The 25173-nt window shown below is 53.8% G+C and overlaps 1 protein-coding gene across 1 annotated transcript; it reads left to right on the forward strand.

The window, feature by feature from the left end:
- The first annotated feature begins 2426 nt into the window (after window positions 1-2426).
- Window positions 2427-24419, forward strand: TTC22 (tetratricopeptide repeat domain 22). The gene is made up of 7 exons (XM_029229830.1): window positions 2427-3078; window positions 16521-16576; window positions 16780-16895; window positions 17519-17637; window positions 18882-19043; window positions 21947-22099; window positions 22643-24419. Exons 1-7 carry the CDS (start codon window positions 2512-2514, stop codon window positions 23180-23182), a joined length of 1713 nt encoding a protein of 570 aa, XP_029085663.1. The 5' UTR covers window positions 2427-2511; the 3' UTR covers window positions 23183-24419.
- The last annotated feature ends 754 nt before the right edge of the window (window positions 24420-25173 follow it).

The raw sequence follows: 25173 nt of genomic DNA on the forward strand, positions 1-25173 counted from the left end.
AGCCACCCATTAGGATGGCCATTATAAAAACACACAAACAAACAAAACAGAAACGAATTACAAGTGTTGGTAAGGATATAGAGAAATTGGAACACTTGTGTATTGTTGGTGGGAATATAAAATGGTGCCGCTCCTGTGGAAAAAAAAGTATAGCAGTTTTTCAAAAAAATAAACATAGAATTACCATATGACCCAGCAATTCCACTTCTGGGCATACAGCTAAAAGAAGTGAAAGCAGGGACTCAAACAGATATTTGTACACCCATGTTCATAGCAGCATTGTTCCCAACAGCTAAAATGTGGAAACAACCCAAATGTCCACTGATGAATGAATGGATAAACAAAATGTGGTATATACATACAATGGAATATTATTTAACCTTAAAAAGGAAGGAAATTTTGACACAAGTTACTACATGGATGAACCTTGACATTATGCTAAGTGAAATAAGCCAGACACAAAAGAATAAGTATTGTATTATTATTCCACTCATATGAGATACATAAAGTAGTCAAATTCACAGAGACAGAAACCAGAACGATGGTTGCCAGGGCTAGGGGAAGGAGGGCATGGAGAGTTGTTTAATGGGTACAAAGTTTCAGTTTGGGAAGATGAAAAAGTTCTGGTGATGGATGGTAGTGATGGTTGCACAATGTGAATATACTTAATGCTACTGAACTGTACAGTTAAAATGGTAAATTTTATGTAAAGTATATGTTATGACAATAAAAAGGGGGGAAAAAAGCCGAACTCCCTGGAAATCTGTCTCTGATCCTCCCCAGCAGGTCAAGAGCCCAAGTTTCATCTCACGATCACCAGCAATTTATAGGAACAATTTTTAATTAAAAGTTATTAAATTTTACATTTAAAATTACAGGTGAGGGATTTCCCTAGTGGCGCAGTGGTTAAGAATCCGCCTGCCGATGCAGGGGACACGGGTTCGATCCCTGGTCCAGGAAGATCCCACAGGCACTGGAGCAACTAAGCCCGTGCGCCACAACTACTGAGCCCACAAGCCACAACTACTGAAGCCCGCGCACCTACAGCCCGTGCTCCGCAACAAGAGAAGCCACCGCAATGAGCAGCCCGCGCACCGCAACGAAAAGTAGCCCCTGCTCCCCGCAACTAGAGAAAGCCCACGCACAGCAAGGAAGACCCAATGCAGCCATAAATAAACAAACAAACAAACAAATAAATAAATAAAATAAAATTACAAGTGAAAAATATCTCCAGAATGTTGTTTTAATTTACCTTTTTATTGCTCAAGTCAAATATTTTTTCCAAGTTTACAAATTGGCTCTATTTCCTCTTCTGAAAATGCTGGTGTGTTTTTCAAGAAGATAAAGCAACAGGGTCTCAGGAGCCCAGCCCCAGATGGAATGAGGGGTGGGAGGGACTCAGAAGTTCAGACCTGGGACTTCCTTGGTGGTCCAATGGGTAAGACTCTGTGCTCCCAATGCAGGGGGCCAAGGGTTCCATCCCTGGTGGGGGAACTAGATCCCGCATGCATGCTGCAACTGAGAAGTCCACATGCCGCAACTAAAAAAAAAAAAAAAATCCCACATGCTGCAACTAACACCGGCGCAGCCTAAATAAATATTTTAAAAAAGAAGAAGTTCAGACCTGCTACAAAATCCAAGTCCTGGAGGACTAGCAGCTTTGCGTCAGGGAGCACAGCCCAATCTTCTGGAGGATAGGGGACTGGTGCCAGGCCTGGGGGAAGGCTGGCAAGAGCAAGACAACTGGGCCACAGGTGGAACGCAGACTGAGTGGGAGCTGCTAGTTATCCAGAGTGATTAGAACCAGCACCTGGAGCCCCGTCTTTCCACTGGGGCCGACTGCAAGGGCAGAGAGGAGGCAGAGAAATCCCAAGCGGGGAAGCCTGCTAAATAGTGGCCAAAGGAAGAGCAGCAGGAGGGGGCGGGCTCCGTTCAGAGGAAGCAGGACACTGAGGGACTGTGGCGGGGATGGGACAGCAGCAGGACTGAGGGTGGCTTGGGTGCTGCGTTGGAAGGGCCAGGCCTGACTCTCCTGTTCAGTGAGCTCGCACAGGGTGGAGCAGTGCTCAAGGAGGAAGGGCCTGGCTTTTTGGGGTTCAGCAAACTGGGTTCCCAGGCCTGCTCGGGCACACCCAGTTCTGTGACCTGGGCAAGTCCTTTTCCTCGTCTGAGCTTCAGTTTCCTCATCTCCTGAGCAGAGAGAGTAAAAGCACGCCTTTTGCCATGCACCGGGGGTTACACGCCCCGCGTTTGGCACTGCACCTAACAGGCACACCTGGTTGTGCAATGCGGGCGTCTAAAAGCCGTTGAGCTGCGAAAGCGTAAACACCCACAGGGCGCTCCCGAGCCGACGCTCTGACCCACCCACCGGCGGGCGGCGCCCCGGGATGGGAGGTGGCTGCGCCCCGGGCCTCTGCGCGCTGACCCTTGCCTCCCGCGCCGGGCTCGCTTGAGGGGCGCCCCCATCCACGGCGGCCTCCGGAGCAAGGCTCGGGGAGCCGCGGGGCAGCCATGGCGGAGCCCGAGGCCGCGGCCGAGGAGGTGGACGCCCTCATCGACGACCTGGACTACCTCCCCGGCCACTTCCACCTGGAGATGCAGCTGAACTTCGAGCCGCGCTCGCCGGCCTCGCTCCACGCCCGGGACCTGAAGCTGCAGCGGGACGGCCTGCGGCAGGACCTGGCGCTGACGGCTGCCACGCAGCGCCCCGCCGTGCGCCACCTCCTGGGCGCCTTCGCCTTCTACCTGGAGGAGCTGGATGAGGCCCGCGAGAGCTTCCTCGAGGTGGCCCGCGAGGACCCGGGCAACCTCAACGCCTGGGCCAATCTGGCGCACGTGTACGGGCGGCTGGGGCAGAAGGAAGAGGAGGAGGCGTGCGCCGAGCGGCTGGCCGGCCTCATGGGCCTGGCGGGGGACCGCGGGGCCGCCGGGGACCCCCCGCTCCGCGCCGCGCGCTGCCTGGCCGAGCAGGGCTACGCGCACGGCTTCGACGTGGGCTGCGCCAGCCCAGAGGAGCGGGCGCGGGTGCTGGAGGCCGGCATCGAGCTCTATGACAAGGCGCTGGGCCACGCGCAGCAGGTGGGTGACCCCTTCCCAGGCTGGGAGGGCTGGGGTCGCGGCCCCTAAAGTCTGCAGGGATGCCCCCGGCCTCCAAATTCTCACCGAACCCTGGCCCTTTGGCTTCCGGAATACGGTTCCAGCGTGCCCCTCCCACCTTGGGTCCTAGACCAGGCTTGTAGCTTTTCTCTGTCGGACTAGGGCGTGGACCCACTTCCCGGCGGGTTAGCTTGCGTAAGTTTCTTTGCTGGCAGCACTGCAAACTCCACACACCAACTCATCCCTCTCACCTTGCTCTTCCCAGCAAGTACCTGTCCCTGCACCTGTCCACACCCACCTAAGTATAAGGCACAGCTCCACATCCCACCAGAAACAGGCAGCATTCTTGCCTCCTCTCTCCCGCTCACGCACCATAGCCATCCACTCAGACCCCAGATCCTGTCCGCTCCGCCTCCTCATATCTCCAGGGTCTATCCGCTCCTTTCCTGCCTCCCCTCGCCAGCCCAGCCTCCATCATTCCCTGCCTGGGTTCCTGCTCTCTGGCCTCACCCTTCGGCCTCCTCCTCCACCCTTGCTGCCAGTGTCATGTTGCTCAATCCTGCTGGCCATATCCGTCAGCTGCTTACAACCCCCAGTGACTCCCTACTGCCTGGCACGTAAGTCCTAGGCTCTCCGGTGGGCACTAGAGACCCTCCGTGACCTTGCTCTCTGCCTTCCCTCTGCCGTGTTCCCCCTTCCAACCAGGCTTTTGCCACCATCTACTTCCCCTTGTTCCCCGTGGGCCAGGTCTCCTTACAGCCCACCTTGCCACTCTTTCGGCCTCTTTCAGAGGTGCCCTTTGCTCTACCCTTGCCTGGAAGGTGGTCCTCTCTCTCAGGCATCCACTCCGCTGACTTTTCCAGGCTGGGTCAGGCATCTCCCCTGGGCTCCCACAGCACTGCTCACACTGTCCATTTACAAGTCTGTCTCCCCACCTCAATCTTGAGATCTTCAAGAGTGGGGACAACATCTGTCTGGTTTACCACTGTAAAGCCAACACCTGGCCAGTGCCTGGACACAGTGGCACTCAGTAAATGCATCTTGAGTGGATGTATGTGTAGCATAGGGCCTGGAGCTAAATAGACAGATGCTAGGCATATTAGTTACCCATTGTTGTATGACAAATAGCCTCTGAGACTTAGCAGCTTGAAAGAATAAGCACTGATTGTCTCGGAGTTTGCATGCGGAAGAACCAGGCATGGTTTAGCTGGGTGCCTCTAGGCTGTGATCTCATCTGACGGCTTGCTCAGCTGGGGGCGGTGGGGTGGGGTCTGCTTCCAAGCGCACACTCATGGCTATTGGGAGAATCAGTTTCTCACTTGCTGTTGGCCAGAGGCCTCCCTCAGGTCCTTGCCACGAGGACATCCCATCACTTTTGCTATATTCTCTTCATTAGAAGCAAGTCACTAGGTCTAGCCTCCAGGCAGAGAGGGGGGGGGGGTTACACAAGAGCACAAATACCAGGCAGTGGGGATCACTGGGGGCCATCCCAAAGGCTGCCTGCATTGGATGACAGACAAATGAGGTAGAGGCATTATCCTCTTGTTACAGAAGAGGAAATCACAGTTCAGAGAGGTTCCATGACTCTTCCTTGAAGGCACAGCATAGGCAGGGTTGAGCTGTTTGTGATAGTTAAATGACAACAAGCCTTCACACATGGGTAGGATGGCTCCATTCACAAAGGCTCTGCACACCCCCTTGGAGCCTTTTCCACCGAAGCTCATGGCTCCCCCATAAGAGGAAATGTGGAGTCAAGACCTCAGGGAGTGCTGGGTGGGAGGCACAGACTTGACTTAAGGGGAGCAGGGCAGGGTGGAGGTTAAGACGGTAGACTCTGGGTCAGACAGTCCAGGTCCAAATCCCAATTCCCCGTGCTCTCACCTCCAACTGGTCCGTAGCATGACTGAGCTTCCCTTTCTATGAAATGGGGATAATAATAGTGCTTGTATCCTAGGATTCCTCATCCGTAAAATGAGGAACAGAGCCTGCACAGAAACAGCGGGATCACAGACGACCTCTGCCTCTCCTGACCTGGGAGAGCCTTCTCCCCGCTAAACTGTGTGCAGCTGTGGCTGTCCCCTGGGGCCAAAAGGAACCCAGGTCTCCTGTTCTAGAGCCTGAGCACAAGGCCCTGAATGCCAGCCGCCCTCAGTGGAAGGCGTGGCCAGCTTGGTGTATGTTGAGTATGGTCACAGTCTCAGAGCAGGGCCTGAAAAGCCCTGGACTGGGAGCCAGGAGTCCTGGGTTCTCATCTCAGCTGCAACCACCCACGGTGGGGCCTTCTCCTGTCTGGGTGGTGGTTTCCCCATCTGTGAAAGTGAGGGGGGCGGGACTGGATGGTCTCTGAGGTCCCTTCCTGCTCTCAGGAGAAGGCTTCCTGGAGGAGGTGAGCAGGGAGGCAAAGTTTTGGGCATAGGGAAGGAATGGGGGCCGACTCCTCCCTCCCTGCTGCTGGTCTGCCCAGCCACAGTGGGGGCCGCACCGTCCCCTTCAGTGACCGCTCAGAGGAGAGAGTGTCAAGCAGGGCACTGCCCTGTGCTCCAGGGAGGGAGCTGACTGTCTCAGGTGGGAGATGGCCTGTGCTGTGTCCTTGGGCCTGGCCCAGCAGCTGCTCCCCAGGTCTGCACAGAGTATCTGTGGTCAAAACCTCCCCCCCAACCCCAGGAGAAAGTGGGTATTTGAAGCTCCCCCATTTCATCATCTGAGGATGAGGAGAGATCATGCTTATAAAGTACCTGGCACAGGGTAGACGCTCAAGAAATAGTCGCAATCAGGATGACAGTGATGATTTTGTATAGTAAGAGCAGGAGGCTTGGGTTCGAGCACCCAGGTCGCTTATTATTTTGCTGTGTGACTTTGTACAGTCACTTTTCATCTCTGGCCTCAGTGTCTGCTTTATAAACATTAAACAATAGTGATTTCTGCCTCAGTTTACTATGATTATCCAATCAAATCATGGGGTAAAAGTGCCCATAAACTGGTAAATTCTGGGCATGTCTGAGACATACATGCTCAGCATCTTAACATTTATTGAGCACCTACTGTGTGCCAGGCCCTATCATTAAGAACTCCTGCCTTTTAGAAGCTCATGGACAAAGGGAAGAGCAAACATTAGTTCCTTCAGTAACCAGCCTTCCCTGAGCCCCATCTCTGGTAGTGGGGGCCAAAGGGGCATGTCAGAGGTGTGCCTATGACTGGCTGAGGTCACAGGTGTTCATTACATGGCCTGTGCCAGGTGACAATCATCTCTGAGTGCTGTACACCAGAGACCATAGTTTCTGAACCAAAAACAGGACCCCCCCAGAGGCTGACAAGGGAAGTGCACTTCGAGGACATCAGGACCCGTGTTGGAGTCAGCAGGGACCTGGCAAGTCCAGGTCCTGGGGATAGAGTGACAGTAACTGAACTTCAGAGAGGACACACTTCCTTTCAGCGCAAGTGACTGAGGGAGGCTTCTGGAAGAGGCAGTAGTGTACTGGCAGGAACGAGAGGAGGGCAATCCCGGCAGGGGCGTGTTGTGTGCAAAGGTCCTGCGGCGGGGGCTTTAGTGACAACTGAACTGGATGAGACCTGGAAAGAGGGCAGCCAGAAGCTTCATGGGGAAGAAGAGCACGTGGTGGCCCTGAGGAACTGCTGATGTGGTCTCTGAGGTCTGGTTCCTGCCCTCCTGTCAGCCGCATTTCCTCTTACTTCCCTTGAACCTTACTTCCCAGGGACTCTAAACTTCTCCTACTTCTCCAGACATGCTGTGCTGTTTCACAGCTGCCTGTGCAGGAACTTTTCCCTCTGCCTAGAAAGCAAACTCCATCCATCAAAACCCAGCTCAAATGTCACCTCCCCCTTGAAAACCTTCCTTCACACAATGCCCACCTTCACACAGTAATATTCATGAACGCTCTTCTCCGCGTGCCTTGCGGACTTCATCTTAGTCCTCACAAGAACCCCCGATCCCATTTTACAGATGTGGGAACTGAGGCAGAGCAAGGCTAAGTAACCTGCCCAAGACCACAGAGCTAGTAAGTGGCAGTTGAGTTTACGCCGCTCTGACTCCAAAGCCTTTGCTCTTTCTGGAGAGGTGGGAGAATTGGGGTGCAATAAGTGTGAAGCAGATGGCCGGCAGGATGGGGAGGGGAGCCCCCCACACCGGCCACCTCCTGGAAATCTAGGGTGGAAGTGTGGAGAAGTAGAGAGAGGGTTGCCGTGTATAGGGAATGGTGGGGGGATAGGAAGGACGAGGGCAGAGGTGAAGTCAGCATGGGGTCAGGGAAGGAGGAGTGGGGAGAGTGGAGCAGCCGCTGAGGGACCTCCAGTTGAGAGGGTCGCCACCCACAGGAGCGCAGCTGGGGGTGGGCGGCCAGGAGTCTGACCCAGCCGGTGCTGCAGCTCCAGGAGATTTTCCATCCTGAGGGGGCTGGGACTGTCCCAGGCAAGGAGGAGCCCCCGGAGCTCAAAGAATAAAGAGCAACCAAAGAACCAATGACGGCTGCTCATCTGCTAACTAAAATTACAAGAGAAAACATTACAAAAGTTAGTAATTCAGCCCATAATCCAAAAATAACCTGCATGTCTGTGTACGAGTGGATGAGTGTCTGTGCCTTCCCTCTCAGCCCTTAGTTCCCTCCCTTTCCTTGTCCTCAAGTTACAAAAATATGATGAGGCAGATTGCTTTATCTGTCATTCCTCCGCACCCCCGTCACCTCTCCACACACAGTCACAGACGGATTCTTGGTGGAGTCTCCAGGCTGAGTGGGTATTAGGAGCAAACACTTTGCAGTTAGACACACTCGGTTAAAATTCTGCCTCCATCACCAGGTGGCTACGGACAAGTGACTTCACATCTCTGAGCCTCAGTTTCCTCATCTGGAGGGTGGGATTCTAACATCACCTCACAGGGTTGCTGTGAGGATTAAGTGAGAGACCGTGAAGGGCTCCAGGCAGAGTGTAGGTCATGTTGGGGCCCAGCCCCTCACCTTGCCCACCCTCTGGTCGCTACAGCCCTCAGCTTTGCTCTGTATCAGTGGTTTCTGTCTTGCCCCCTAGAGGGTGAGCCCTCTGTCTTGGGCGACCCTCTGTCTCTACCTACCACCCCGTGTCTGGAACGGGGTTGGACACCCAAGAGGGGTTTGTGACTGTTGCTAAATTTAATTTGGTTTTTTAGTCTTAAAATCCCCATTATTTTTCTAAAATAAAGTAACTCGAACTTATATTTCTCTAAAAAGTAATATCTGTCCCAAGCTAACTCAATCATTTGAGTTTCTTCCCCTTTTCCCGGAATATTGTGTGGCTTCACACACACACACACGTACCTGCACACACACGCACAGGTACACACACATGCAGATCCTTCACCCCTGCTGCTGGCCCAGAGCAGGCTCAGGGTGGTAATAGGAAACACCACCACAGTGGGTGCCATTGATCCAGCCTGTACACCAGGCACAGAGCTCAGAATGTTACGTTCATTAGCACATCTGATTTTTATTCAAACCTCACAGACATACTGCCACTGGTATTGTGATTCCCTGTTGCACAGAGGACAGAACAGGCTCAGGGAGGGGACTCGCCCCAGGTGACCGGGTGCACACAGGCCATCCAGGCTTCACCGGGCCTGCTGGGGCGGGCGGGGATGGACCCAGTGCTGGTAGGCCCAGCAGCCGGCCTCACAAACAAACAAAGGTGCAGGCATCCACACAGTCGCCTGGCACACACAGACACACACAGCTGTGCCACCAGCGGGGAGGCCAGCCCCAGGACCTGGGAATTCCTCAAGGAGCTGCCCTCCCAACAGCTCTCCGCCTCCCACATGCCCCCCTCTCTCCCCCAGCCTCCCTTTCTCCCTCTCCCCTTCGTCCCACAGCTCCAAACCCTGACAACTCGGGCGCACGGTGCAGGCAGATGCGCTGCTGGGACCGAGGCCAGAGTGTTGCTGAGGGAATCTGCAGGCTGCAGGGACACTCTGGGTGACCTGGGCTGGCTGTGTAACCTCTCTGAGGGTCCATGTCTCCCTCTGTGAAATGCGGACAGTGGTACCAGCCGGGCAGGGGTGTGGGAGGAGGAACTGGGGTCACGGAGGGAAGGCCCAGCCCCAGCGAGCTTTGATGGACGCGTCCTTCTCATCCTCATCCCCTGATGGGGCTGCCAGGACTCCTTCTAAGTGAGCCCCGCCCTCTTTCTGCTTCCTCCCACTTCCTCCTGCCCCTTCCTGAGCTTGCCCTCAGCCCAGCCCAGCCCAGAGCCAACTTTAGGAAAAGAACAATGACATCGGGGAAGACCCCATTCGGAGCCAGGGGTCAGGATTTGGGTTCCTGCCTCAGCCCTGCCCCGACTGGCTGTGGGACAGTGGGCAAGTCCTCTGTGGACGGTGGACATTTCCTCCTCTGTCACTGGACTAAGGTGGTGGTCAGGGTGATTTCAGGGACAGGAAGGACTTTGATAATAGAGAAGTGGGGGAAGGAATGAACCTCCTGGCAGAAGAAAACACATAAACACACAGAGGGAGGTAGGAAACCACAGCTTGGGGAATGTCAGGCATGGTGTTTTGAGGACTTTAGAGTTGATCTCCAACTTTTGAGATCATGGGCAGGGTTTCTCCTCCCATGGTGCTTGCAAACACAAACACAGCTCCACAAATCTGAGTGGTTTGATTTGGATGACGCTGGGCGATGAGCTGGGGACTGTGCACTTGGGTTCTTTTCACAGATTATCCCACTTGCTCCTAGAAATGCTGGGGAATCAGAACTCTTATTAACCCCATTCTACAGATGAGCAAACTGAGGCTCAGAGAGCTGTAGCAACTTGCTCAAGGGCACACAGCCATGAGTGGCTGGCTGGAACTGAACTCAGTTCTCTCCGACATAAAGCCCAGGCTGAGGGACAGCTTTCCTGACACTCTAGCCCCAGCCTTCTGATGGCCTCGGTGCTGCTCACATTTGCATAACAGCACCTTCTGAATTTGCTGCTGGCTTCTTTCCCTCCACACCTGGCAATTTTGGGAACTGGGTCTCCCCTCCTTATTGATACAGGACCCCAGAGCCAAAGTTGCCTGTAGCATCATCTGACCCAACTGCCTTCTTCACAGGAGGAAAGATAGAGTGTGTTAAGGGTGCACACAGCCCGGACCCATGGGAGGGGCTGAGAAAATGCAGGACTTCTTCAGACCTACCTGGTGCCAGAGCTGGATTTGTACCCAGGACTGGACAGGGTCCCTTTTCTCTAGGGACCATGGAATAGAGAAGTGGCTCTACTCAGTCCTGCGAGCCTGTGGAACCAGTGCAAAGCAAAGCTGGCTCACAGAGTCTGCGTCTGCGTGACAGATCTAGGACCAGAAAGGGGGTGACAGTGGGGAGCTGCAGTCGATCTGCTCCACTCTTAAAATCCACAAAGACCATGCAGGGAACCCAGCCAGGGCTGAATAGGTGACTCACCTCCATGGCACAGCACCCAGCCCCCCAGTCCCCCCTGCCCAGTCACACTGATCACTCCCACCCATGTGCCTGTGACACAGGCAAACCCAGTCTATCATCCCTGCTTATAGATGCGGAAACTGAGTCCCAGGCTGGGCCAGCGGACTTTCAAGGAACCCTGGGTGGGGGGGTGGGTAGAGGCAGGGGTGGGACTCCAATCTCAACCCTCTGTTTACTCCCCACCCCCACCGAGGCAGGAGCTGGATGAGGAGAAACCCCTGCCCAGCCTTTCTGGGGCAGACCCCCAGGGGTGCCAGGCCAGCCAGGTGGGCTGGGGCTGGAGCTCCGCGTGCAGAGCCCGAGGCTGCTCTGTGTCATCACAGAGGACATTCCAGTTGAGCAGGAAGAGCATGGTCCTGAGACCTGCCACCTGGTGACTTTTATTTCTGCAGCGTCAGCCTTCACAGACAGGGTCAGCCTGATGAGGTGGAAAGAACAGGGGCACTGGAAGGAGGCAGATCTGAACTTGAATCCTGGCACCTCCCCCTGGGCTGTGGGGCTGGCCGGGCGGCTTTTCTCTTAGCCTCTGTTTCCTCACCTGTAAAAGGAGGAGGCTGCATTACACCTTCTCGGGCTGCTGTGTGGGTGGATTCAGTGCCACGATGCACGAAAGTGCCCAGTGGACAGTTGATGGTTGAGAAATGTTCATTCTCTTTCCTCCTTCTCATCCACCCTCCCCTGAAAGAGAATCAGTCAGCTCTCAGGAACTGACTCTGAAACACAGAATACAACGTCCACAGGGGCAGAGTTCAAACTGCAAGGCAAACATTTTCCTTAAGAACCAATAAGGTCTCTGTATAGCCTATGCAGACACATATAGATTCATAAACCATTAGCATATTGAGATCTTCTATTGAAATCCTCTAAAATAGCTAAGCCCTACAACATTTCCTTCTGTGGGGACCACCTTTTGAAGTAAATGGAGTAGCCAGCTGAGGCCCATCCTTATATCTGCCAAGTTAACACAAACCTGCTCTGTAACGTCTAATCCTCATCCTGATATTCTCTGCAGGTACTGCCAGATCACCCACCTTTGCCAGTTACCCACCCAGCTGTAGCAGCTTGGACCGTCAGGCTTCCAGAGGATCACAACTGCTGATCCTTTTGTTCATTTAAAAAGAGATGCACTGGTGCACTGGCCTGCCATTTTCACCTGGCTCTCTGCAGTGCTAGACTCTAGTGCAGTGGTTCTATCAGATTCCCAGGTGCTGCTGATGCTGCTGGTCGGGGGACCCCACTTCGAGGACCACTCGTCCGCTGCTGGGTTCCCAGCTCTGCTACCTTCTAGCTATGCCACTCTGGGCCACAGGTGCCTCTTCTGTAAAACTGGGATAATCGTAGTCCCTACCTCCTAGGTAACCCCGGAGTTAACACATGTAAATTATGTGCCTGGTACATAGTAAGTGCTCAATAAAAGGCACTATTATTAGTATAGCTAAGAAAGCAGCATTTCCAGGTTTCAGTCCAGGATTTCACACTGGCTTCGTGTCTGTGAGGATGTATTCTCACCTCAGTGTTCCCATCTGTACTAGGGGGGTGATGATAACCCACTCTACATTCCACAAAGGGCTTTCTGAGGGTCATGTGGCATCGGTGTGAGTGTACTTTGTAAATGGTAAGCACTGTACAAACACTTGCAGCGAGGTGTTGTGGGAGTAAGGTGCACTTGAAGTCAGAGACCTGGCCTGAAATAGGTGAAGTAGGCACGTCTCTGCCTCTTTGAGCCTCGCTTTCCCCATCTCTATGATGAGGGAAATACCGGTGAGGGCCTCGGAGGAGCTGGGAGATGTCCTGAGAACCCCTTGCCTGAAGTCGGTGCCTCAGTCTCACCCTCACCTAGTACCAGGATCTAACCAGCTACTTAAGGGCAGTGCTGGTGCCTGAGCCTTGCCAGCTTGAAGCCTCGGTGGGCTCACACTCTGGCCAGTGCCCCCTCATAGACCCCAGAACCCCTGGCTCACGGGGTCCTGATGAGGATGAACAAGAGAAAAGGTGGGGTGTCCTGCCAAAGCCCACACGGGGAGGCCCTCAGTCAATATTCCTCTCCTGGCAGAGGTGCTGTCAGCCCCTCCCAGGCTGCCTCCAAATATATTGCCTCTGGGAGCCATCAACTCTGGAAGTGAATTCCTTGCAGCCATAAGAGGTTTCACAGCAACTTCCTTCTCCAGGAGAGAGGAGGGGAGGGGCCAGTCAGAGGCCTGTTTAATTTAATTTAGCATACGTGGCTTGCCAGGTTGCCCCTGGTAACAGCTTCAGCTGCTGCTTCAGTTACAACTAGAAGGATTTTTAAAGAGACAGCCCATTTTAAGACCAGAATTGCACAGCAAAATGAATGGACTCTCTCTACTAGCTCCATCACAGGGATGGAGGATTGGAACCCAAGCACAGTGAGGCTTCAAACGAGGTCTGTTTATACCATTAACTCCATTCCTGATTCGCAACCCCATAAGCCCTTCTGCAGATGTTACTCTTTTTTTTTTTTTTTTTTTTTTTTTTGCAGTACGTGGGCCTCTCACTGTCGTGGCCTCTCCCGCCGCGGAGCACAGGCTCCGGACACTCAGGCTCAGCGGCCATGGCTCACAGGCCCAGCCGCTCCACGGCACGTGGGATCCTCCCAGACCGGGGCACGAACCCGTGTCCCCTGCATCGGCAGACGGACTCTCAACCACTGTGCCACCAGGGAAGCCCTGCAAATGTTACTCTTAAGTGGGATCTGAGGAGGGGCTACATTTGGGATTTGTCATAGAGATGTCACTCAGCTAGCTACTTCTCTGAAAATCAGTTTTAGTCTTCAAGTAGAAGGGGAGTTAACCTTTAGGAGTTGCCCCTGCAATTCAGGCACTCTGCCACCAGGTGGTAGTATTGCTTACTTAGTGCAAACCATGACCAGGCTTGACTTACTCAAGACTATCACAATGGTGGTGAAACCACTGGGTTTTAAGTCCTGATACTAACCAGTGTGTGACCCTGAGCAAGCTGCTTCACCTCTGTGGTCTCACTGTTCTCAGAGACATAATAAGGGGATTGATTGGATCAAGATAACTGAGTGCTGTGGACAGGCTTCGGGCTAGGACTAGGAAGGCATGAGTTTATGTCCCAACTCTGTCATGTACTAACTGTGTGTTGTGGACACATAACTTAATTTCTTGCATCTTGAATACCAAACAAGAAAGTGGCTATGAACCAGGGAGAGCCCTGAGGACAACACACTGCTCTTCAACACTGGGGACCTGTGGACCCCACGGGGCATGTGAGGCACTAGGAGCAGAGTGGTGGGGTAGAGAGGTGGAGAGTGGGGTGAGGCAGGATAGCCCCGGACTCCAGAGCCTGAGACTTCAATGCCCCACCTAGAACTGAAATAAGGCAAAGCAGCCTCCTAGACACGCCTAACTCTGCACGTTTCTAACCCAAACCAGGAGAAAGGGGGCGAACGTTTATGGAGATTTATGGGCACGGTCCCCAGGCTGGTCACTGCCTCACAATGCCCCTTTGCAGGTAAGGACACAGCCTCTGAGGGGTAACACATCCACCCAGGGTCACCCCCCTCTTGTGGCCAGACCTGTTGCCCACCCGGGCCTCTGCTCTCTGCACTGTAGCTCTCCCTTAGTCTAGGATACCTGCTGTCACTTGTGGTCACACCTCCTTGTCAGGAGCCTGAAAGGGGGAGCAAGTTCTGTGTCTCCCCACCATGACTCAGTCTGGCCAACCTCAAAGCAGGCATGGGGCCAGAGGTCACGAGATCACAGCCACAGGCAACCAGGGAGACTGAGGCACACGTGCCTTTCGTCCTTCACACAGACAGGTGCTGACACTATGTCAAGGTCCTTGGCCAGCTTGGCCCACAGTAGGTGCCCCATGAATCTGAGTCCCCTTCCCATGTCCCAGGTCCCGTGCAGGTGCAGTAGGTAAGGTCATCTGGCAGCCCATCCAGCTTTTTGCTTTGGCCAGTGTTCTCCATTGCGCTCTCAAGGATGCCCTTTAATCCTTGGGTCCCCCCCCTCTCCCCTCCAGACAGCCCTGTTCCCAGCCAAGCCCCCGTACATGTATTCCAACCTAAGTAACAGGATAACTCCCCACCTCTAACCCCTTCTATGCCTCCCCACTGCCTTGCAGATGACTTCCAGGTCCTGAGCCTGACACTCAGGGGACCCTCCTGATGTTCCCCTGCTGGCTCATCCCGTTGCCCCTTACAACTGGGGTTCTAGCCGCTCTGGGCTGCATGCAGCCCCTGACACACCTGCTCGCTCATCTCTGAGGTTTTGCACATGATGTGCCCTCCATCTGATGCCCTCTCCCACTGTATCCACCTGGTTGGTTCCTACTTGTCCCTGAGAACCCTGCTCCAGCACGTCCTCCTCTAGAAGTCTTGGGGGTACCCCTGGATCATGTAGGAAACCTCCTCCCATAGCCCCTGGTGTTCCTTCTGCTCTAATTTTGTCTTTGGTCTGGCTTTCCTGCCAGACCTGGCTTGGGTCAGCGTTCAAGACACTCCCCTATGGGCAATCACACTGCTCACTGAGATCTACTCACAGGTCCCCCTTCCTCTCTTCCTCCGAACCATCCAAGGCCACCTCAGAGCAGTCGCAGCCTAACTTGGCAACGTTAGCTCCCGCCACACCCCAGTCATACTCACCGTGCCCCATGCTCCCCAGCTGCCCACTCGTGTCCGTGCTGAACCCCCCGTCTGGAATGCCCTTGTCCCCCACCTCACCCTCTCAAATACCACTGCTATTCAAGGCCCACCTTACAGCCCATCCTCTATGAGACCTTCTCAGAGTCTTCTGGCTGGAAGTGGCCTCTTCATCCCGCTGCATTTGTCTGCATCCCCCTCTCAGCCTTGATCAAACCCTGCTTCCTATTATAGCTATTGGTAAGCCAGTGTAATGAGGGGAGCAAGGGCTTTGGAGACTAACAAATGGGGTTCAAATCCCACCTCTGACACTTGCATGCTGTGTGACCTTGGGCAAGTCATTTTGCCTCTCTGAACTTCAGTATGTGCCTCTGTAAAATGGGATGACACCTACCTCATAGGTTGTTGTGAGATTGAGATGATGAGTGTCAGGATCCTGGCACGTGGCAGGCGCTCCTTCAAACCCCATTATTTATGGTCTCCCCAACCGAGTTGTGAGCCCATGTGGGCTAGGGTGCAGGTCCCATTCAGTGCCACAGCTCCATAGCACCCAACACATCATAGCTGGGCCTCACACCATAGATGCCTCACACCATAGAAATGCTGGCTGGACTTAATGCTTCATCCTAGCTGCTGAGGGTGGGGTGGAGGGATAATAGGGGCCCTGAGCTGAGAAGGCCTCTGCGGATGGCCGGTGGTGAGTGCAGAATGGAGCCTGGAGATCAACCACAGGAGATGAATGTGGACGGAGGGGCTGGAGCCTGAGGCAGAGCTGCTGATATGCACTGGGGGTTTTATTGGTTTTCATTAAAATTCCTTCCCAAGGCAGGAGCAGCTACTCCCATAAATAACGGCATAAATATTTTATCTGGTGCCCAAGTCAGTCTAAATGCACAGCAAAGTTGGCAAGAAAAACAATGGGAAAACAGTTCAGGGTGGGGTCCTGGGCTTCAGCTGAACTCACATGCCCAAAGGGGCTTTCTCAGGAAGGTGGAAGCTGAGGGATGGCGCCAAAGGGGAGATGCGGGGGAGAGAGAAGGTGACTGGTGGAGTGTGGGCCCTGCGGTAGTGGGGAGGGAAGGAAATGGACGCCATGCCCGCTCTGTGATGGACACCTTGCTCGGGGCATTCACACAGGTCATCTTGTCAGATCCTCTGTGGTCACAGAAGTGAAGTGACTCGCCCAAAGTCACCCAGCCAGCCAGTGGCAGAGCCAGCACTATGACCAAGAGTGTACTTGCTGCTTCTCAGGGTTCAGGGAAAGCATGGGAGTCTATGAACAATGTCCCAAATGTTTCAAGAGCAGCAGCACAAGCCATTCTCTGCTTCCCTAGATCCCGGAAGAGGAAAAAAGGGGCTGGTACTTCACCATGGCAACGCTCTTCATCAGGTCAGGCTATGGGTTGAGGTTGGGATGGTGGGGAGGGACGGGGAGAGGTGGGGCCTGGAAGCCAGGGGAGAAATGGCTGAGCCCATCTGCGTGGCAAGGGCTCCCCGAGTTCCTCTCCCTGCCCACTGGCCTGGGGAGGACTCGCGGCACCCTGGGGACGGCTGGAAGGGTGCTGACCAGCCGCGTCCCCTTCTCTGCCACAGGTTAGATGACATCTTCCTGGAGCTGGGCAGCGAGGAGCAGAAGAGGTTGCCGGCCTTCAACCGCACGCTGGCCCTGCTCCGGCAAGTCCTCAAGTCGTCGGAACCCCACCACCAAGGCAGGACCCGTGGGGACGGGTGGGAGAGGAGCCTCTGCCCTGTCCTCCCTGCACCCGCCACCAGCCCTGCCAGTCTTGTCACTGTCCCCACCTTTAGCACTGTTTCGCTGTCCCTCACCCTCTATCTCATCCACTCGCTTGTTCACTTCAGGGAGCTCGTACACCTCGCACAGGTGAACGGGCACCTGCAGATCACTCCAGGTGCACGTGTCCAGGCCTGTGACCGAAAGTGTAAGAGACAGAGTTCTCGCCATTGCAGCCTCTTATCCCCATTTTGTGGTGGGAGGAGGGAAGACTGTTCTGGAGGGGAGTCGAGTCATTTTTCCACAGGGACCAGAGCTCCAGAGCTGGCGAGAGCTGGAGTCAGAGAGCAGGGTGTCCCACGTGACACAGTAAACACAACAAGCACTGAAACTGTTCATCCCTCCACTCACACGTCCCTCTCCCCACCCTTGTTTCTCTCGGTCCCTGGCTGGCCCACAGTGATTTCATGCCACTTCCCCTCCCTTTGTCTTCCTGGGGGCTGACACCTGGGGTGGCACTGGCCCCCTGCCTCCTCGTGGCTCCCCTCCCTTTCTCCACCCCGCTGCTGCCTGAGACCCCTCTCCCGGCCTCACCCCCAGCTCTGGCCTGGTGCTACCTCGGGATGCTGCTGGAGAGGAAGGACACCTTCTCCATCACCCCCATGGGCGTCCATGACTGCGGGTTTTCAGGAACCGACCCCCTGGACTGCTTTGGCAAGGTATGTGCCCCCGGCCACAGAAGCCCTCCGAACCTGGATTGAGACTGACACCTCAGCCTCCTCTCCTGGAACCCGCTGCTTCTCTGGGTGTCATCCCCACCTCCCTGCCTTACTCAGGAAGTGCCCTTACTTCAGACCTTTCTCTCCATCCCAAACAAAGCCAAAGTGCTCCCTTGTCCTCTTGGCCTATGAGTCAGACCCTCTCCACTTCTCTAGGCCTGTCTTCTAAGCTAGTCACGATTTCCCAGATATACCCTCAGGCCTTTCCCCTTCACACCCCCGGGAGCAAAGTGGAAAGAAGACGAGGTTAGCTGGGGTCTGGATGCCAGCTCTGCCCATAGGCCCTGTGACCCTAAAACAAGTCACTTCCATCTCTGAACCTCCTTATCTGTTAATTATGTGATCTGTCCACCATCTAGGATATTGAGAGACTGAAAGGAGGTAGTCGATGAAACCGTTCACTGTAAACCGTAAAGTGCTGTTCAAGCCTTATTCTTGGCACCTCGTTTCTGTGGCAGTTTCCACACTTAGCTCAGTTTTTGAAGACTTTCCTGGAGGCCAGGGACCCTGTGATTTTCGTTCCCCTTGCGGTCAGCACGACGCTCTGGCCGGGGCACGTTCCTAGCATTTGCTGGTTAGTAATGAGCAATTTCTTGGTGAGAGATCTTAGTGAGAGCAGAGCATAAACACTGGTTCACGTGTGTTCCGAGAGTTGTGTCCAATTTAATGCACTGCCTTTGCCCCTCCTTGGGAACCTACTCTGTGCGGGGCACAGAGGTGGACAGATGGGGCCCCTGCCCTGTAGTTCACCGTCTCAGGGGCAGCATCAAACACAAGGCAGGCAGCTGTCAGTAACAATATTGGGGGTGGTGGCGGGGGAAGTGCTGTGCCCAGCTAGAAACACTGTGTGAGTCTGGGGGAGGTAGAGGCTGATTCTGGCCCCTCCCCCTACCTGCCCCAGGAAAATGGGGGAGCACACAGCGACGTGTCTGAGGAAGAGGTGTTTGCCTGGGGTCTTGGAGGGATTCACTGGACGTGTCCCGTGAACATGGCAGAGAGCATGGCAGCGAGTCAGGCTCGCAGGAGTTGAGTGCCAGTGAGCTGTGCCCAAAGTGTTGGGTCCCACGATGTGGTGGATATGAGGAATAAGATCTTTGGGGTAATATGGCTCTACTGAAAGAAGGGGTTCCAGTTCTGGCAAACAGCCAGACAAATGGTTTGTTCTTACCTCCTCCCTTACCCAGGCCATTGAGATTGCCAAGGACCAACCCCCAATCCTGAATCACCTGGCCAAAATCTTCCACTTCCTCGGAAAGCAGGATATGGCCATTGGTACCTGCAACATGGCCCTGGACACCCTACGAGATCCGGAGCTCAACTGGCAGGCGTACTGCACAAGGGCCAAGGTGAGTCTACCCGCAGCTCCACCCCATCCTGCCATCCAGAATCAGAGAACAACGGCCAAGACCCTGTGGCCAGAGCCCGGAGGTCAGGGAGCCTTCACGGTGGAAGGGAGCTTAGGTGTCATCAAGGCTCACAGTTTGTGTTCTCTAAGATTGTTGAGTGAGAGAATGAAGGAGCTTCCCACCCACTGCTCATCCCTTCTGTAATGACCTGGCCAACAACCTGCCAGCCTCCTCTTTGATTAGAACCTTCGGCAGTCATACTGACCTGGGTGGAATTCTGGCCTCTCTACTCATCACTGTGGGACTTGGGGCAAGCCACTCACCCCTCCAAACCTCCATTCCCAAATCTGGAAGATACGGATAATAACATCTATCTTAAAAGGTGGTCAGAAGACTAAGTGAAATAACATCTAGAGCAGGTGCCTGGAGCATGGGAGGTGCTTGTGAAAGGCAGAGGGTATATTGGAGGAAGTCTGATGTCGTAGATCAGAGCTCTGGCTCTCAACGCCGCTGGCCTCGGTTCAAATCCCACAGCACCGCTTACACGCTACGGGACTGTAGACAGAATACTCTTGCCCAAAGTCTGAGCCCCAGTTTCTTCTTCCATAGACTGGAGATGATTGTACCTGCCTCACAGAGTTGTTATGAGAATTAAATTAGAGTCTTGTGTAAAACTCAGTACTGACCACATAGTAAGAGTTCATAAGTGGTTGAGCAGTATTATTAGGTATATTTTTAACTGGCTCACTGTCGCTTGAGGCAGTCCACTATGGTCACTGAGCTCAGCAGATTACTCATTTAACTGAGAGCTGCCTGCCTCTGGCTTCCCCCTACTGGTCCCAGATCTGCCCTCTGGAGCCCCTACAGAACCCATCTGCCTGTGGGCAAAGAGCTGGAGCTCTGAGTTCACTTTGCTCCAGGCTGGACAGCCTTCTCCACTACCTTTCATGGGACATGATGGCAAATCTGCTCCCTTGGTCTTGGTCTGTATGACATAATCGTTTTGCCAGCAGGTACTAGACAGTCAGTTCCTTCATGGCAGTTGATGTGGTCATTATCAATAGTAGTGATATTACTCATTATTGAGAGTGAATAATAACACCTTTCTATAACACTCTGCATTTCACCCAGCACTTTCATATTCATGGCCTGATTGGATTCTCGCAAGATCCTGTGAGAGGCCAAACGTGTGTCATTTTACTAATGAGGCAACAGAGAGGCAGTGACCTTCAAGGGGTCCTGCATTCCGTTAGGGGGAATCCAAACCTCACTCTCCTCACGCCATCTCAGGTTGGCCTGTAGCATATGCTCGCTGTCTCCCTGTAGCTCCAAAGATCACACTTACTACTCAGATGACCAGACTGGCACCAGGATGGAGGCAGGGCATAGTGAGGAGGAAGGAACAGAAGGGAAGGGAACTCATCTGTGTAAAAGCCTCAGTCCCTGCTGTGAGCCTAAGGCCCTACCTGGCCCATGACCTTGACCCACCCCGGCTCAGCTCCCTCCCTCCCAGCCACACTGGGGTCCTTGCAACTCCTGAGGCTTGATCTTGCCTCAGGGCCTCTGCCTAGAATGCTCTTCTCCCAAATATACAGTTGGCTTCCTCCCTCACTTCCCGGAGGGCTTGAAGAAAAGGCGGAGCTGCTAGCAGCCGTCTTCTTGAAAATGTCAGCTTCTCACCAACACTTTGTGTCCTCCTGTCTTTGTTTGTTTTTCCTTTTTAGCACTTATCACTCCCTAACACACTATTTGCTGATTTATCATGTTTATTGTCTCTCCCCCCAGCTGTAATACACGCTCCACGAGGGCAGGGAATTTTGTCATTTTGCTCTCTACTATATATCCTCAGCTCCTGGAACGTAGCAGGCTCTTGATGAATATTTGTTGAAAGAATGAATGAATGAACTGAGCACCTACCATGTGCTAGGTCCTGGCTAGAATGTATTCTCTCCATTGTCATGGTAACTCTCCAAGGAAGATCTTAGTGTACTGATTTTTCAGATGTGGAAAATGAGCCTCACAGAGGTCATGCTAATAAAGAGGGGGAGGGGCTGGAATTCAGCCAAGTTCAATTGGCTCCAACGGCAGAGCTTCCCACTCCCACCCCACCCCCACCTCATGAAGCTGTCTTAGAACCAGAGCCCACCAATGGCTATAAAGCATTAATACCTTCAACGACAATGAGCCCCTTTTTCTTACTTCCTCCTTCTCCACCCCTTCCCTACCCCTCCTGAACCTCTAGATTTTCTAAATGCTCCAAATAGATGTGGGGGAAAAAGGGAGGAAGTGGTGATGAAAGCAAGGGTCTGGAATCATTTGTAATTTGATGCTTGTAAGCTGGGGCCACCTGCCATTCTTCCCACACTACTTGCTTACACAGACTCTCACAAAATCGGTGCTGCCATCCCCTCTCAAATAACCCCCTCCCCTAGTCACCTCTATCCCATCACCCTGTTTATTTTTTCATACCACTTGTCACCACTTGAAGTGGTACCATGTACTTTTTTACAATCATCTCCCCTACTAGAACGTTCTGCCAGGGCAGGGACCTCCTCTCTTATCAGCACTGTACCCCAGTACCTAGCACAGGGCCTGGCATATGGTGGCCACTCAATACATATTTGTTGAATGAATGAGTGAATGAATGAATGGCTCTTACTTCATCCAACGCCCTTCATTGTACAGAGAGGGGTCAGTGTACTAAGGCCCAGAAAGTGGAGTGGCTAGCCCAAGCTAGTACAGGAGTAGGACCTCGGACTCCCAAGTTCCAGTCACAGGGGCTTTCCACTGCACCACAGAACCTCCCTGAGTTGCTGTTAAGAAAAAAACCTTTATTTAGGATAGAAAAGAGGGCAAGGGTCCTTGCTTGGAGCATCTTCCCTGAGCTGACTCTCTGTGGGCAGATCCACGTCAGAGCCTACCTGCATGACCTGGAGCGAAGCAAGATGGGGCTCGGGGGCATGCCTGACAGGAACCACCTGGCCTGCGCCAAGGCCGACCTCGAGGAGGTGGTCAAGGTGTGCCCAGGCCTCAAGACCTACCTGAACATCGGCCAGGTAAGGTAGCCTCTTGGCTAGGGTAGCCAATAGCTGACTAAAACCCTATTAACTCTCTGCCAGGCCAGGCCTGGGCACTGAGGACACAGGGAGGAACGCGGGGCATCCCCAGGCCTGATAACAGGACCTGCCTCCTACTGCATTGGTGAGGATTATAGGAGATGATGCACCTACAGCGTTCAGAACAGGGCCCAGTTCTTTCTAAGCACTCAGAAAGTGTGGGCCATTATTCTGTATCCTTCTGTGCCTTCCGTGAGCACGGAATGACTACCAGAGGTTACAATATCTTATATATGAGAACACTGAGGCCCAGAGATTGCCCCGCTCAAGGTTATATGGCCGAGAGCGCTGGGGCTGGAACTGGAATCAGAGTACTGTCTCCTTTGCCAGGAGAGGGGCACCAAAATTTGCGATGAATAATTGTCGAGGGAGGGAGGGTGGGAATGAATGCGTGGAATTTTTAAAACAGCAAGTGTGGGAATGGAATGAACGGGCAGCGGCGACGGCAGGGGAGAAAGGCTCACCCCGAAGCCCCCACCCCAGGTCTACTACTACATGGGCGTGGACGCTGTGCAGGAGCAGCTGGCGGTGGACGAGGCGGCGCTGAACCAGGCGCTGGTCTTCCTGGCCAAGGCCGGCGAGTCGGAGCTGGGCGCCACGCTGCCCGAGCTGCAGCTGTTGCGCGGCAAGTGCCTGCGCATCAAAGGCGAGGAGGCCAACGCGGCGGCCTGCTTCAAGCGCGCCGTGGAGCTGGACGACGCGGGCTCCAGCCACACCGAGGGCTTCGGCTGCCTGCTCGAGGCGCTGCTGGCGCAGTGGAGCCAGGCGCAGCTCAGCGACGGCGAGCTGGGCAGCGAGGTGGACGCGTGGCTGCGCTGCGCCCAGGACAAGTACCCGGCGGCGCGCCTGCGCCAGGAGCTGCAGCGCGTGTGGCGCGGCCACACGGGCGAGGTGCTGGGGCTGGCCCGGGCCTTAGTGGCGCAGGGACGGCCGGCGCTGGTGCGCCTCCTCTTCGAGACCATGCAGCGCGAGAGCGCGTGCCCACGGAGGGGCCGCCGCGCGTTCTCCTTCGAAGGTCCCTGAGGCCCCGCCCCGTTGAGGCCCCGCCTATAAGTGATTGGACCTGGTCGCGGCGCTGCACACCGGCTTTCACTGCCGTAAGCTGGCGGGTCCGGGGAGCCCGTCAGATTCTCTTTCGGGAATTGGAATGGAAACGTTAGGACCCTAGGACGGTTTGACGTGCCTACGGAGGCAAAAGGGCCTGATTCAGCTGGGGCAGACGCGAGGGGCCACTGGGAAACTGAGTTGAAGGACCAAATTGTACAAATATGCAGAAAAAATAATATGGAGCCTCCCAAGAGATACAGAAGATAATTGCCTCCATTTTGGTGGCTTTCTAGTACCCAAGAGCCTGTCTTTAGATTCCGTGAGCCACGCTCTATCCTTATAATAAGGCCCCCTTTACTCAGGTTGACTGGAGTAGGTCTCAGGTCCTGCCTCCAGGGAAGCCGTGGCTAGAGAAGAGGGCACAGCTGCCAAGGAGCAAGTAAGGGAAGGGCGGTAGTCTACACCTGGCTGCTCAGGGCTCTTTCCTGCCTCTCTAGCAGCCTTGCAGCAGGCCTCATCCTTGGCCAGCTTGGTCTGAAAGGCCCTCAAACTCCCTGAAATAAAGCCCATCAGTAGTACCTTTGCTTGGCTTCTCTGTTCTTGGGGGAAAGTAGGGGCACCACCCAAAGAAGTGCCAACTGCCCCCAATCTCAAACCTTCTACAAAAGAGTGAAGAAAATCTTGGAATTTTGGAATCATAGTCATAGACTCTTAGATGTGGAATTTTATTGTCAAAGTACTTAGGCTCTGATTGCCAGCAGAACGTCCAAGCTGGATTCTTGTGGTCCTACTTACTTACAAGAGCTAATTTAACCTAAAATTCCAAATCAAGTTCTTTCCAGACTGCAAGAATGCTGGTTGTACGTAAATGCAATGGCAAGACCCCCTTAATGGTTTGTGATTTATTTTGCACTTTTCCCCTTTAAAAAAAAAAAGTTATACTCACTGCTTTGTTCATTTTCCTGATGCTCAGACTGTACCAAGGATAGGCCAGCACCCCTGCATCGCTTCTCATGTCCCCAGTGACAGATGGAGAACAGACCGAAAAGTGCAATCCCTAGAGATCACGCACCCGGATGTCTCATTGTGCACATGGGAAGACTGAGAGCCCTGGAAGGGAAGTAGCTTGCTCAAAGTCACACTTCCTAGCCTCCCCACCCCTGTCCCTCCAACTTACTCTCAGCATTTTTCAGGTTTGGAAAAATACTAATAAACTGATAACACTAAAGCATTAAGTGTTTACGTGTTAAGGGTTTACGTGTCACCTGTCACCTGGGGCACTCTGATATCCATTGGGATAATGCTGTCGTTCCAGGCACCTGTGAAAGCCAGACAGTGAGGCCACCCTAAGGCCCCTGAATCCCACCTCAGGGCTCATCATGGCTCACCACTTCAGGTGGTGACTTTCTTTCCCTCCTTCCTTCCTCTCATCTCCATTGCAGGAGAGTCCAGGAGGTAACTGGACAGCAGGCAGCATACACAGCCCTGTCCACTTCTCCCCCATCCCTTCTCTGCCCATGGCTGTGACCTGTGACCTTCCCTATGACAGGAACCCATCTCTTTCTTCTCCTGCTTTCCCAGACAGACAAACTGAATTCAAGGTGGTTTACCGGCGAAGTTGGGAAGTTGGTGAGGTTTGTCCCTTCCCAAGGCTTCCCAGTTTGTTTCCTTCCTCGCTTTTCCTGTCCTCAAGGTCATGCGTTTCTCCCTCCATTCCTGCCAGACCTTTTCAATAAGCTTCTTTCCGATAATCTCATTCACAGAATCATATAAATGACTAACAAACACCCACTAGGGCTTCTGTCAGGGGTACTGACAGAAGCCAACAAGAGAAAGGAAACCCCATTTCTGGGACTGCCTCTTGTGTGCGATACACTTCATACATGTAAACTCATGCAGTTTTCTCACCAGCCTTGAAGAGTAGGCATCATGATCCTGGTTACAGATGAGGACATTGAGACACTGAA

This window comes from Monodon monoceros, unplaced genomic scaffold (genome assembly GCF_005190385.1).
Source record: "Monodon monoceros isolate NGI ecotype Baffin Bay Population unplaced genomic scaffold, NGI_Narwhal_1 Super_Scaffold_18, whole genome shotgun sequence".
Classification (NCBI taxonomy): domain Eukaryota; kingdom Metazoa; phylum Chordata; class Mammalia; order Artiodactyla; family Monodontidae; genus Monodon; species Monodon monoceros.

Coding starts and splice junctions, on each gene's coding strand:
- TTC22 (XM_029229830.1), top strand. CDS start 2,512: ATGGCGGAGCCCGAGGCCGCGGCCGAGGAGGTGGACGCCCTCATCGAC. Junction 17,638..18,881: donor CCCTGGACTGCTTTGGCAAG/GTATGTGCCCCC, acceptor TCCCTTACCCAG/GCCATTGAGATTGCCAAGGA. Junction 22,100..22,642: donor CCTACCTGAACATCGGCCAG/GTAAGGTAGCCT, acceptor CCCCCACCCCAG/GTCTACTACTACATGGGCGT.